This window comes from Mustela nivalis (genome assembly GCF_964662115.1).
Source record: "Mustela nivalis genome assembly, chromosome: 5".
Classification (NCBI taxonomy): Eukaryota; Metazoa; Chordata; class Mammalia; order Carnivora; family Mustelidae; genus Mustela; species Mustela nivalis.
In genome coordinates, this window is record NC_139024.1 from 120624745 (window position 1) to 120636461 (window position 11717).

General features: G+C 54.7%; 2 protein-coding genes across 5 annotated transcripts; one reads left to right on the forward strand and one right to left on the reverse strand.

The window, feature by feature from the left end:
• Positions 1-197: 197 nt before the first annotated feature.
• VWA7 (von Willebrand factor A domain containing 7) lies at positions 198-9308 on the forward strand. Of its 2 annotated transcripts, XM_082732706.1 has the most exons (19): positions 198-245; positions 398-431; positions 735-995; positions 1303-1584; positions 2049-2145; positions 2744-2854; positions 3302-3497; positions 3616-3785; positions 5040-5152; positions 5378-5494; positions 5934-6119; positions 6199-6240; positions 6594-6726; positions 6839-6991; positions 7111-7203; positions 7753-8054; positions 8133-8272; positions 8482-8656; positions 8762-9308. In XM_082732706.1, the coding sequence occupies exons 3-19, from the start codon at positions 750-752 to the stop codon at positions 8924-8926; spliced, it is 2721 nt and encodes a 906-aa protein (XP_082588832.1). In that variant the 5' UTR covers positions 198-245; positions 398-431; positions 735-749; the 3' UTR covers positions 8927-9308. The 2 variants fall into 2 exon arrangements, with proteins under 2 accessions (XP_082588832.1, XP_082588833.1); XM_082732707.1 differs by lacking the exon at positions 6199-6240 and having other exon boundaries at positions 199-245.
• A 159-nt stretch (positions 9309-9467) lies between these two features.
• SAPCD1 (suppressor APC domain containing 1) lies at positions 9468-11707 on the reverse strand. Of its 3 annotated transcripts, none has more exons than XM_082732732.1 (6): positions 11138-11707; positions 10762-10902; positions 10186-10281; positions 9986-10051; positions 9799-9883; positions 9468-9705 (listed from the first exon to the last, which is right to left on the reverse strand). In XM_082732732.1, the coding sequence occupies exons 1-6, from the start codon at positions 11249-11251 to the stop codon at positions 9635-9637; spliced, it is 573 nt and encodes a 190-aa protein (XP_082588858.1). In that variant the 5' UTR covers positions 11252-11707; the 3' UTR covers positions 9468-9634. The 3 variants fall into 3 exon arrangements, with proteins under 3 accessions (XP_082588858.1, XP_082588859.1, XP_082588857.1); XM_082732733.1 differs by having other exon boundaries at positions 10762-11030; positions 11138-11182; XM_082732731.1 differs by lacking the exons at positions 9468-9705; positions 9799-9883; positions 9986-10051; positions 10186-10281 and having other exon boundaries at positions 10331-10902.
• Positions 11708-11717: the final 10 nt, after the last annotated feature.

The window sequence follows — 11717 nt, forward strand, 5'->3', positions numbered from 1 at the left end:
CCCTCTGTTGTCTGTGTGTGCTAGGACTGGGAAGGGCACGGAGGGCCTGGGTGCCTACACCCGCGGACACAGCGGGCATGAGCAGTGCGAGGGCTGCAGGCCAGAGGCACTGGGTGGGCAAAGAGGTGTGTCCATCTGGGTCTATCCCTGGCGCTGAGCCAGGCCTGAGTCATGTTGCTCACTCCCTCCTCCCAGCTCTTCTCTGCTCACCTCTGCGCTGCTGCTGCTGAGGGAGGCCCGCCCTGGTACTGGCTGCTGCTTGGGCCCTTGGGTGGGCATGGGTAGAGGGGCCGGGGCTGCCGATCCTGCCCCGTCCCCTGCCCAGGCTTCCCTCCCGCTCCACTGATTCTCCACTTAGGTTAATTATAACTCTGACCTAAGTGCCCTGTGACTCCAGGCCCCAGCGGCCCTGCCGGAGAACCAGCAACCAGGTAGGGGAGAGGCCTAGAGAGGGGATTCAGACGTTCTGTATGTGGGGAGCTAGGGAGATGTAGGTCTGGGGGTGGGGAGGGGGCGTCCTAGGGGAGGAGCCTCAGCCCCTCTCCTGCAAGTGTATGTCCCTAAGAGCCTGATAAGGCCCTCGGGTTATCTGGGCAACCTAGGAGAGAGGGTGGGGAAGCCAGGTTGGGACCTGTCAGGTGCTTGAGGCAAAGCAGATGCCCAGGCGGACAGACAGCTGGGCATGCCCTGGACTCGCAGCTGCTTCCTACTTTTGAGAGACTTCTGTCTTCCAGGTCCATGTCCCAGCCATGCTCCCCACAGACGTGCCCCTCTCCCACCTGAGCCCTCCGGTGCTGCCGCTGCTGCTGCTGCTGCTGCTACAGCAGCTGCCCCCCACAGCTTCCTTCTTCCCCAACATCTGGAGCCTCCTGGCTGCCCCTGGCTCCATCACCCACCAGGACCTGACTGAGGAGGCAGCCCTCAATGTCACCCTGCAGCTCTTCCTGGAGCAGCCGCCCCCAGGTCGGCCCCCACTTCGGCTTGAGGACTTCCTGGTGAGTGTCCCCAGGTCCTGTCACATCCCAGCTGGATTCCCCAATTCCTTGGGACTTCTACTCACTGAGGGCTCTGCTTGCCAAAAGAAGGGACATCCTCTCCTTCTTGCCTCCCCACCTCTCCCCCCTGTAATGAGTTCACAAGGGTCCCAGTCCTGAAAATCAAGAGTCCACACTCCTTAGAAAGATCCAGAATTGCCCCTCCCTCATAGGGCCCAGCACTCAATTTTTTGCACACCTCACCTGAGGAAACGTGGGCAATGGTCCACTCCCAGGGACAACCTATCCCCTAACCCACTCTCTGTAGGGTCGCACCCTCCTCGCCGATGACCTCTTTGCTGCCTACTTTGGACCTGGATTTCCTTCCCGGCGGTTCCGAGCAGCCTTAGGTGAGGTGTCTCGTGCCAACGCAGCCCAGGACTTCCTGCCAACATCCAGGAATGACCCTGACCTGCACTTCGATGCGGAGCGGCTAGGCCAGGGGCGCATGCGCCTTGTGGGGGCTCTCCGGGAGGCCCTGGTGGCAGCCAGGGCCCTGGAGCACACCCTGGCCCGCCAGCGCCTCGGGGCCGCGCTTCACGCTTTGCAGGTGAGAATAGCCTGAATCAGTTGGGGGGGGTCTTTCCTCTGGGTCTTCCCATCGCCCAGAGAGAGGTTTCCTCAGGGTACCTCCTCGTCACACCTCCCCCTGCTCAAGAAGGGATGGGGTGCTGCTTGCCAAAGCCCTGAGGTTGGACCCTAGTGTCCCAGCTGTGAACTGGCAGCACTTCCAGTGGGAGCAGCAGGAGGCCATTGTGGCCGGAGAGAACACAAAGGCCCGAGGTCTGGTCTCTGAGTTCTGAGGGAGATGGGAGCAAACACTGGGAGACTCTCACTTGAGAAAAGCTCCCTCCTGGGCAACAGGCAGAGGGTGTGGAGGGCACTTGGGGCATCTGACAGCAGCTGCGGCATTGCAGAGGTTAAGAGGACACTTTCTAGATGGGGAGACTCAAAGGAGTGGGGGTAAGGGCTGGAGATCGTGTTGACAGTCCCCTTCTGCCCCCCTGCGCCCAGGATTTCTATAGTCACAGCAACTGGGTGGAAATGGGGCAGCAGCAACCACAGCCTCACCTCCTCTGGCCGAGGCAGGAGCTCCGGAGCCTGGCACGAGGTATAGCCATGACCCTGGTGCTGCGGGAAACCCACAGAGCTGAGTCCTGTCAGCCTACCCAACCCCTGTGTCATATCCTCAGGTCACATAGGATGTGACATTGCTTCTTCTCTGGAACAACCTGTGAGGTCCCCCCAGCCCAGCCAAAGGCCAGGTCACTTAGATAGCGTCTCCAAGATCATACAGGGGAGGACAGAGCCAGAGCCAAGGTCTGCAGACCTCAGCTGAGTTCTCTTTCATGTGGCTTCCTCACCCAATATGGCATGGAGCATACAGGGCTCTCCCTCAGAGTCCCCTCTTCCTTCCACCTGAACTATGGCTGCCTCTTGTCTACTACAAGTTGGCTTCATGTCCACAGCCCACATAGGGCTCAGTCCCTGCAGTACTGCTCACCACACTTTCTGGGTTTCCTAGCGCAGTCCCTGTCTCATATATTCAGTCTCATCACCAGACGATCTCTGAGGTTTTTTTTCCTCTAAGCCTAGAAGGGTACATACGGGCTTGGCAAGCTGGGAGGAAAGCCAAAGTTTGGATGGACGGGGATAAAGGTCAGTGGTGGTAGAATCTTGGGGTCTAGACCCCTGTTCTCTCTTCCCAGTGGATGATCCTACCTGCTCTGATTGTGAGGAGTTGAGCTGCCCCGGGAATTTGTTGGGCTTTACACTCCTCACGTCTGGCTACTTTGGAACTCATCCCTCCAAACCTCCAGGTACCAGACAGAAGTAAGGGGAGAAAGTCCCTTCCTTTCTTCTGGCCGTCTCCCTAGGGATCTCAGAACTGTAGACCCTTGTTCCATTTCCTATGGCTTCACTTCCCGGAAGAAACCGAGAGCCTTGGGAATGGGGTGGGTGGATGGAGGCCCACTGAGGAGGCCATGATTGTTGGGAGGGAAGATCTTCTTACTCAGCTGCTAAAACTTCTCCATTACCCAACCGCAGCTTCTGGGGACTGACTAGAGGGATCAGGGGATCTCCTGTGTACTGTGATGACTGACCCTTCCAGATTTACTCTAGATTTGCCCTCCACAAAATGTCATCTTTCTTGCTGATCCTTTGCTGAAGGCTGAGAGGTCAGGCCAGGTCAAAAAGGGCCTCACTTCCTTAGGAGGCAGTGGCTTGTTTACCTCCACAGCCCCCAGATCTCTTTCCCAACCCAGGGAAATGTAGCCATGGGGGCCGTTTTGACCGGAGCAGCTCCCAGCCCCCACGGGGAGGCATCAACAAGGATAGCACATCCCCGGGCTTCTCCCCCCACCACATGCTGCACCTCCAGGCGGCAAAACTGGCCCTTCAGGCCTCCATCCAGGCCTTCAGTCTCCTGAGAAACCGCCTGGGAGACAGAGGTTTCTCCAGGTGAGTGGTCTCTGCGAGATGCGCTCCTCAGTGGGCGTGCACTCCTGGGGGACCTGAGTAGTCAGTGGCTGGGGACGAATGTGCAGGCTCTTCCCTGTGTCTCCGGCCTGCTCCCCAGACTGCTGGACATCAGCCCAGCCTCCAGCCTGAGCTTCGTCCTGGACACCACGGGCAGTATGGGTGAGGAGATCAATGCTGCCAAAATCCAGGCTCGCCACATTGTGGAACAGCGGCAGGGCAGCCCCATGGAGCCCGTCCACTACGTCCTGGTGCCTTTCCATGATCCAGGTAACTGTGGTCAGCGAGGATAGTGGAAGGAAAGTCCAGGGCAAGGGGTAAATGCCACTGGTGGGGAAGTGGGGTCTCATGGCTCCACTTCCTTAACAAAATGGTGACACTTCCCGTGGCTGAGTCTTTACCGGTACCTGTGTGCATATAGCAAACAAGTGGGCACGTCTGGTGTTTCCAAAATGGTAGCACTTTCCATATGAGGTTAATCATGATTTGTGCTTAGGCAGGGGACTCTGCTTCCATGCTAATCAGCCATTCTCAATTCCCTCCATTTCCTGTGGATGGATGTTGGGATGAGGGCGGGGGTTGGTGGGTGCAGGCCCCCCGTGAAGCCTCTGAGACAGCTAGTTATAGTGTATTTCCTTTCCCCACTGAAATGGAAGTCAGACCCTCTGCCCTGGGTTGACCAGTCACTGTGCATCCTTAAGCTGATCATTTAGCCTTTTTTGCCTCAGTTTCATTGTCTATAAAATGGGTCAGTACTTGTCTTATCCCACCCATCTCCTAGGGTTGAAATGACCGCCAAATACCCATAGGACTGAGAATTCCCTATGGGCAGGGGTTGAGTCCAATCTACCTGCATAAATCTCACAGTAGCTGGCACTTAATAGGGGCTTAACACATATTTGATGGAGGTTTTGTTTTTTTTTTTAAGATTTTATTTATTTATTTGACAGAGAGGGACACAGTGAGAGAGGGAACACAAGCAGGGGGAGCTGGAAAGGGAGAAACAGGCTCCCCACAGAGCAGGGAGCCCAATGTGGGGCTCCATCCTAGGACCCTGGGACCATGACCTGAGCCAAAGGCCCACGCTTAAAAACTGAGCCATCCAGGTGCCCTGGAGTTTTGAATAATTAAGAATTTAGCACTTATTATGGGTCAAAGCACAATTCTAAGGTTTACAAAATCAACTCATTTAGTCCCGATGACTCTGTGAGGTAAGTACTGTTACTTTTCTGGTGAGGAAATCGAGGCCCCAGGTCTTTTCATACTTAACACGCATACCTGATAAAGGCCTGCTCAGGACCACAGGAGATGCTGCCATTTTTTGAAGGAAATGAGGTCCATTTTCCCCCAAGTGTAACTAGCCCTTGCCCTGCCCATATAAATATAAGGGAATATTGTTATTTCAATACTTGTTCACCCTAGGAGCCTGGCCTTGACAGCAGGCCTCTTGACTGGGGAGGTAGTCCTGGGTAGGGATGGGGACCCCGCTCCTCACTCACTTCAACCTCCTTTCTCCCTCCCCAGGGTTTGGTCCTGTCTTTATAACCAGTGACCCTGACAGCTTCTGGCAACAGCTCAATGAGATCCATGCTTTGGGTGGTGGAGATGAGCCTGAGATGTGCCTGTCGGCCCTGGAGGTCTGCCCTAGCCCCCCACTCCATCTTCTTCCTTTCCAGGTCCTACCACCCAGGGGAACTCGAGCCTTTCTGGGACCTCCATCTCCCTCCCCACCTTCAGAGCTCAGTCCCCCTAGCTTCCGTCCTGGGTTCCAGGGTCCTTTGACCTTCAATTCTGTCCTCCCTGGTTCTACCCATTCACCTGCTGCCACCATGTTTAATGCCCACGCTCTCCCTCCCTGCCAGCTGGCTCTGCTGCACACCCCTCCGCTCTCAGACATCTTTGTCTTCACTGACGCCTCCCCCAAGGATGCCATGCTCACCAGCCGGGTGGAATCCCTAACTCAGGAGCGGCGCTGCAGAGTGAGCACAGCTGATGGGGACCTGATGTCAGCCACCCAGGGATGTGGGGGACCTGAGGATGACACCTTCACAACAAGCATCACCCCTCACTCTGGCGGCTGACCCAGCCTTGGGAAAAGCAGACAATGAGTATAATGTTTCCGGATCCCCTATTTGATGCCGAATTCATATTTGAACCTGTCGCCAATAAACCTCTTAAAAAACTGGGGATCTAGTTGCCAACAATCCACCCTGTGGGTGACATATGGTGACAAGTACAAAGGAGTGGCAACTGCTAAGTGAAGGCCTTGGGGTCGTGTCACTGAGAGACCCAGCAGTGGCAGTCAGAGGGCAGACAGGGACCTTGCCACTGGTCATCAGCTCTGTAGAGCCCTTGGGCACAGGAGACCCCTGTTTACAGTGGGGAGTTCTCAAGTACTGGCTTCTCTTCTGGGCACAGGTGACATTCCTAGTGACTGAAGACCCATCGAGGGTTCAGGGCCGAGCTCGGCGTGAGGTCTTGTCCCCTCTGCGTTTTGAACCATATGAAGCGGTGGCCCTGGCCTCAGGAGGAGAGGTCATCTTCACCAAGGACCAGCACATTCAGGATGTAGCCGCCATTGTTGGGGACAGCATGGCTGACCTGGTGAGTAAGTGTGGGCACCGGAGGGACTAATGCTTTCCACTGAGAACTAAGGGTGTGGGTGACACGGCCTCTCTCACAGGTTAATGGTTTAACCCAGTGTGCTGCCACTACAGTCAGAAGGGTGGGAAAGGAGGTTTCTTTCCCTCTGTGGTCCATGACTATCCTCCTTCCCTATGAGTACTGTCCCCTGTCCCCCACCCTTGGCCTCCAGTAGTCTGTCCTCAGGGCCACCACAGGAAATCCTGCCATCTTTTAAGGAGGGACAAGAAGTGATGGCTTCACCCTCAATCCCTTGTCTCCACTTTGTCACTGACCGTAACTCCATCCCTGCCCCTGGCTCCCTCCCTGTCACTGGCCTCCCTTCTCCCCGTGTGACTTAGTTTCCTTCTGTCTCCACCCTTCTCCTGTCTTAGTTCCCATCTCATTCAAGGCCTTATCTTCTCCTGTGTTTTGTGGTTCTTCCCATCCTTCAAGGTTACCCTTCCCCTGGAGCCTCCTGTTGTGGTGTCTGGGAGGTCACTTGTGTTCCGTGTGGATGCGCTGCTCCAGAAGGTCACAGTTCGGATCCACAGGGAGGTCAGCAGCTTCTGGATCAGAAACCCTGCAGGTACTTCCCCGTGTGTTTCTTGAGGCAGAGGGAAGAATGGAGGAGAAGGGTGACATACTAAGGGATAGGGATGGTTCCCTGTGCCAATCACTTGCTCCCCCACTCCCATCAGGGGTCTCCCAGGACCAGGAGGAAGGTGAGGGGCCTCTAGGTCACACACGTCGCTTCGGGCAGTTCTGGATAGTTACCTTGAATGACCCGCCACAGACAGGGACCTGGGAGATCAAGGTCACAGCTGAGGGCACGCCCCGGGTGAGAGTGCAAGGTAAGGAGGGAGCTACTTCTGAGAAGGGAAGGGAGGGGAAGGGAAGGCTGCAGAGCTCAGAGAGCACTATCAGTCACATTCCTCTCCGGAAGGTCTCTGATTGCCTTGACCCTCCTCAGCTCAGACAGCTCTGAACTTCCTCTTCTACTTTGGGATTCCCATGGAGGATGGCCCCCACCCTGGCCTCTACCCGCTGACTCAGCCAGTTGCAGGTATATCTGTCCCCCTGCCCCAACTTGTCCATTATTATTTTTTAAGATTTTATTTATTTATGAGAGAGAGAGAGAGTGCGCACTTGCTCTCACGAGCTGGGGGGAGGGGCAGAGGGAGAGGGAGCAGCAGGCGCCTGCTGAGCAAGTAGCCGGATGCAGGGCTCAATCCTAGGAGCCCCGGATCATGACCTGAGCTGCAGGCAGATAGATGCTTAACTGAGGCATTCACGTGCCCCCATTATTTATATATATATATATATTTAACTTTGTATTGAGTTATAACCTGTATAACGAAGTGCACTAAAGTACACGCGGGGCAGACTTCATATAACGAACCATGTAACCAGTCCTTGGTTCCAAATTTAGAACATTTCCAGCATCCCAGAATCTTTCCTGACCCTGCCCAACAGTAATCCTCAGAGGTAACCCCTTTTCTCCATCTGTACTCCCCAGGAATAACCCCTATTCTAAAAGCCATTCATTATTTTCTCCCTGTCTCTATCTCCTGCGGACCCTCGTTCTCCCCACCTGTCCCCGACCCTGTCCCAGGCCTCCAGACCCAGCTGCTGGTAGAGGTGACAGGGCCAGGCTCCAGAGGCAAGCTCGGAGACCCTCGACCACACTTCTCCCACATCGTCCTTCGAGGGGTCCCTGATGGTGCCGAGCGGGGCCGGGTGCCTCTGGAGCCCACAGGACCGCGGGAGCGCAATCTCCTCACCGCCTCGCTTCCACCTACGCTTCTGTCCACCACGGGACCCTTCTCTGTGGAGCTGATCGGCCAGGACGGAGAGGGGCGAGGCCTGCACCGAGCGGCCCCCCAGCCATGCACCGTGGTTCCCGTCCTTCTGGAGGTGAGACGCCAGGGGAAGGTGCGGGTGGCGAAGGCTGCAGCAGCTGCTCCTGCCCTGACCCACCCTCCTCCTCCACAGCTCGGCGGTTCCCCAGGGTTCCTGGCTCCAGGCAGCAAGGCCCTGCTCAGCCTCCGCATCACTAGTTTCTCAGGTCCTCAAGATCTCGACCTTAGGACATCGGTCAGCCCCAGCTTCCCTCTCACCTCCAATCTCTCCAGGTACAGCCCCTGAACCCGCCTGCTCAGTTCTGGCGAACCTTTTGGTTCCTGGCATTGGGGTCTGATGCCTGAAGCCCCGCCTAAGAGCAGCCCACTCCAATTGGTGCTGGGTCTCCGCCTGCCTGCTGGCGCTTAGCTCAGACCCTCCGACCACTGACTCAGTTCGTCAGAGCTTGGCCCTCAGCCTGGTGTCTGTGTCCACTTGGTAGGGTTCGCCTGGAACTGAATGAGTCCGCCTGGGGAAGCCTATGGTTGGAGGTTCCAGACTCAGCCGCGCCAGACTCAGTGGTGACAGTGACTGTGACCGTGACAGGTCGAGAGGCTAGCCCAGGGCCTCCCACCCACGCTTTCCTCCGGCTCCTGGTGCTGGGCCCTGCCCTGCAGGTGAGTCACGCCTATTCCCATCTCAGGCCACACAGCCTAAGAGGAGGGCCCTGTAGGCTTAATTTGGGTACAGACATCCTGACAGCCTCTCCCCCTTCTCCCCAGGACCCTCTGGCCACCCCTGCCCACTCATCTGGCCCCATCCTCACCTCGACCAGCCCGGCCTCCACTTTGGTGACTCAGGGAAGGGCCGGGGGAGGGCAGGTGGACAAGCCTTGGTGGGGCACAGTTGGCGGGGTGCTGCTCCTGCTAGGCCTGGCCTCCTGGTGACACGGAGGGATGGCTCTCCAGAGCTATTTGTAATCTCGCCCCATTGGTGAGAAGGTAACGTGGGCCTTGGGACCCCACCTCTCCCAGCTGGGATGGAGGTTTTCCTTCTCTTGCACTTGTCCCTCTCTTTCTTAGTGAGATCGGGATAGAGGGCAATAGATTTTCCCACAGTGCACTTTTTTTTTTTTAACCCTGGTGGGAACTAAACCAAATACCTCTTTTTGGAGAAAGTTGCTTCCTATCTCTCCACAGCATCTCCTTATTCCACTATTTATTCATGCTTTCCCAAGCTCAGGTAGAAGGAAAGATATATGGAGACTAAATTTGGAGACTAATATGGAGAGGAGACTAAATTTGGGAGTGGGGTTTATTTATAGAATTTATAAAAAATTCTATAATAAATTATAATAAATTTAAATTTATTATAATAAATTTATATAAATTATAGAATTTCTTTATAAATTTGTTCTTATTTAAAATTCTGAAGAAGTCCCTATTTTTATTATAGTCCCTATAATTTATTATAGAATTTATTTATAAATTTGTTCTTATTTAAAATTCTGAAGAAGTCCCTATTTTATTTTTGTATTTAAAGTTGAAGGACAGTTTTGATAAACATATGTTCTCTAGAGTGGGATTTCAAAGAAAGATCATTTAAGCATATCATATAAGGGAGAATGAGGGCATAAGAAGATGAAATGGAAGTTGTCAGTTGCAGAGAAGAAACTTTACACCAAGATGTTGGGACTTCAGTCGACCCACCACCTGGAGCCATTTATCTGTTAAGTCAAGAAGCAGAATGAGGAGACTGGGGGTTCTGACTCAACCTTCCCCCTCACCAAATGAGGAAACCCAGAGGAGGCTTTACACACGGGTTGGGCCCTTCTGCATCTTGGGACAGCTCAGTTGAGGGGTCTCTCCTTTTGGCCAAATGCCTCCCTTCTGCCTCAGCAACTCCTGGAGAAGAGGAGAGAAAGAGTGTGGGCATCTGCCCACCCCCAGCAAGGGTCCAGAGCTTCCGCCCTATACCCCCCCCCCCCCCCAATTCCTACAGTTTACCTGTTGCTGCTGTAAGTTCTGCTTCCTTGGCCTTCCCTTCCAGTCCTGGGCAGCACAGGAACTAGCCTTATTTAGGGGATATGGGGAGAGTGGGGGTGGGGGAGGGGCAGGGTTTGCTTTTTTTTCTGTTAAATATTGATCCCAAGTCCTCTCTCTACCAGCACCTTCCCAAAAATCTAAACGAAAAACAATAAACTCACCTTCTCCTGAATCAGATTCTGCAAACACATGTTCACCTTTTGAATCTGGGCTAACTGGAGGCCACGAGGCTTTGAGTGTAAATCTGTTAGAAAATTCTAAAGAAGGAGTTGGTGGTGAAAACTTGGGGTCCATCTGCCACTCTTTCTGTCACCACAGGCCATACATTTTCTCCATCTGGATCCCCCCATCTCAGTAGCCCTCAAGGTGGGTAGAAAAACCCGATACTCTCCACTCCCATCTCTTTAACAATCCAGTTCCTCCATCCCCCCCCCACCAAATAGCACAGTACCCCTTTCCTTATTCCTTATGGATCTTCCCTGTCTAGTCCTGCCCCACTGAAATAATCCAGGCCACTCCCCCATCTCAGTGGAGTGATCCAGATCATGTCCCTCTGAATGGAATGCAGGCCAGCCTCCTCTAATCCCAACAATGAACACCAACCTAACACTTGGTGGCATCCAGTCATCAGCTGCTTCCAGTTCATTATCCCTACCTGTTAACTCTTGCCTTTCCAGGGTGGTGTCAGGCTCTGCTCCCATGTCCCTGCTCCCCCCCACAGCACAGCAGCTCCTTACCTCACCGAGGGCCCCTAGATGCAGCTGTTCGTGTTGGGCCTCCCTCAGATGGCCCTCAAACCAGGCTTGGCCATGCTCCAGCAGCTCTAGCCCCTGCCACAGGGCATCCTGCTCCCTCTCCAGAGCCTGCATCCTCTGCAGCTGGGAAGGCAAGAAGCAGAGGCTGACTTGCTCCACAGCAGGGCTCTGGGCCATGGCTCTTCCTCTCAGCCCTTGGTTGGGTTCACTGTCTGGTCACAGAGTGTGACTCCAGACTGACCACTGAGCACCTGGAGGGCAGGGGAGAAGACTTACGGGTCCTCAAAGTTGAGTGGAAATGGAGGGGCAGATCCAGGGAGTGGGTGTCCCTGGGACCACTTGCTGGACTAATACTCACCCAGAGGAAAAAGCTACGGGCCCCTGAGTCTCGGCAGCTTGTTCCCAGTGGCAGCAGCAGAACCGTGTAGGGAGCCTGGACCCGGGGCGGTCCACCGGGACCCTGGCTCCCCATGGCTCGGAGGTGGGAAGGGCAGAGCCACGCCCACGGGTGCCCGGGCTGGTCCCTCCCCTTCCCTCCTGCTTTGTGACTGTCCTACCTTGTTTTTCAGCCTCCCAGAGCCCTTTTTGCTGTGTCTATCTGAGGCTAGGGTGCCCCTACTTAGGAGAAAGACCATCTCTGTTGGGCTTATTTGGCTTCCTTTTCATCTGCTTTTGTAGTGTCTGTTGAAATGCCTGGTTCTCCCCCTGGGTGGAACCCAGGGTCCCCCTACAGCAGTGTCACTGTGGGTTTGTGTGTGTTTATTTTTAGTAATCTCTACACCCAACGTGAGATTCGAACCCACGACCCTGAGATCAAGAGTCGCACACTCCCAACTGCACCAGCCAGGCACCCCATTGTCCCTGTGTTTCTAATGAGGCAGGGTAGGCCCTTTTGTGGACTTCCGCTTGGTGTTTCATCTTGTTCTTATTCTTTTGTT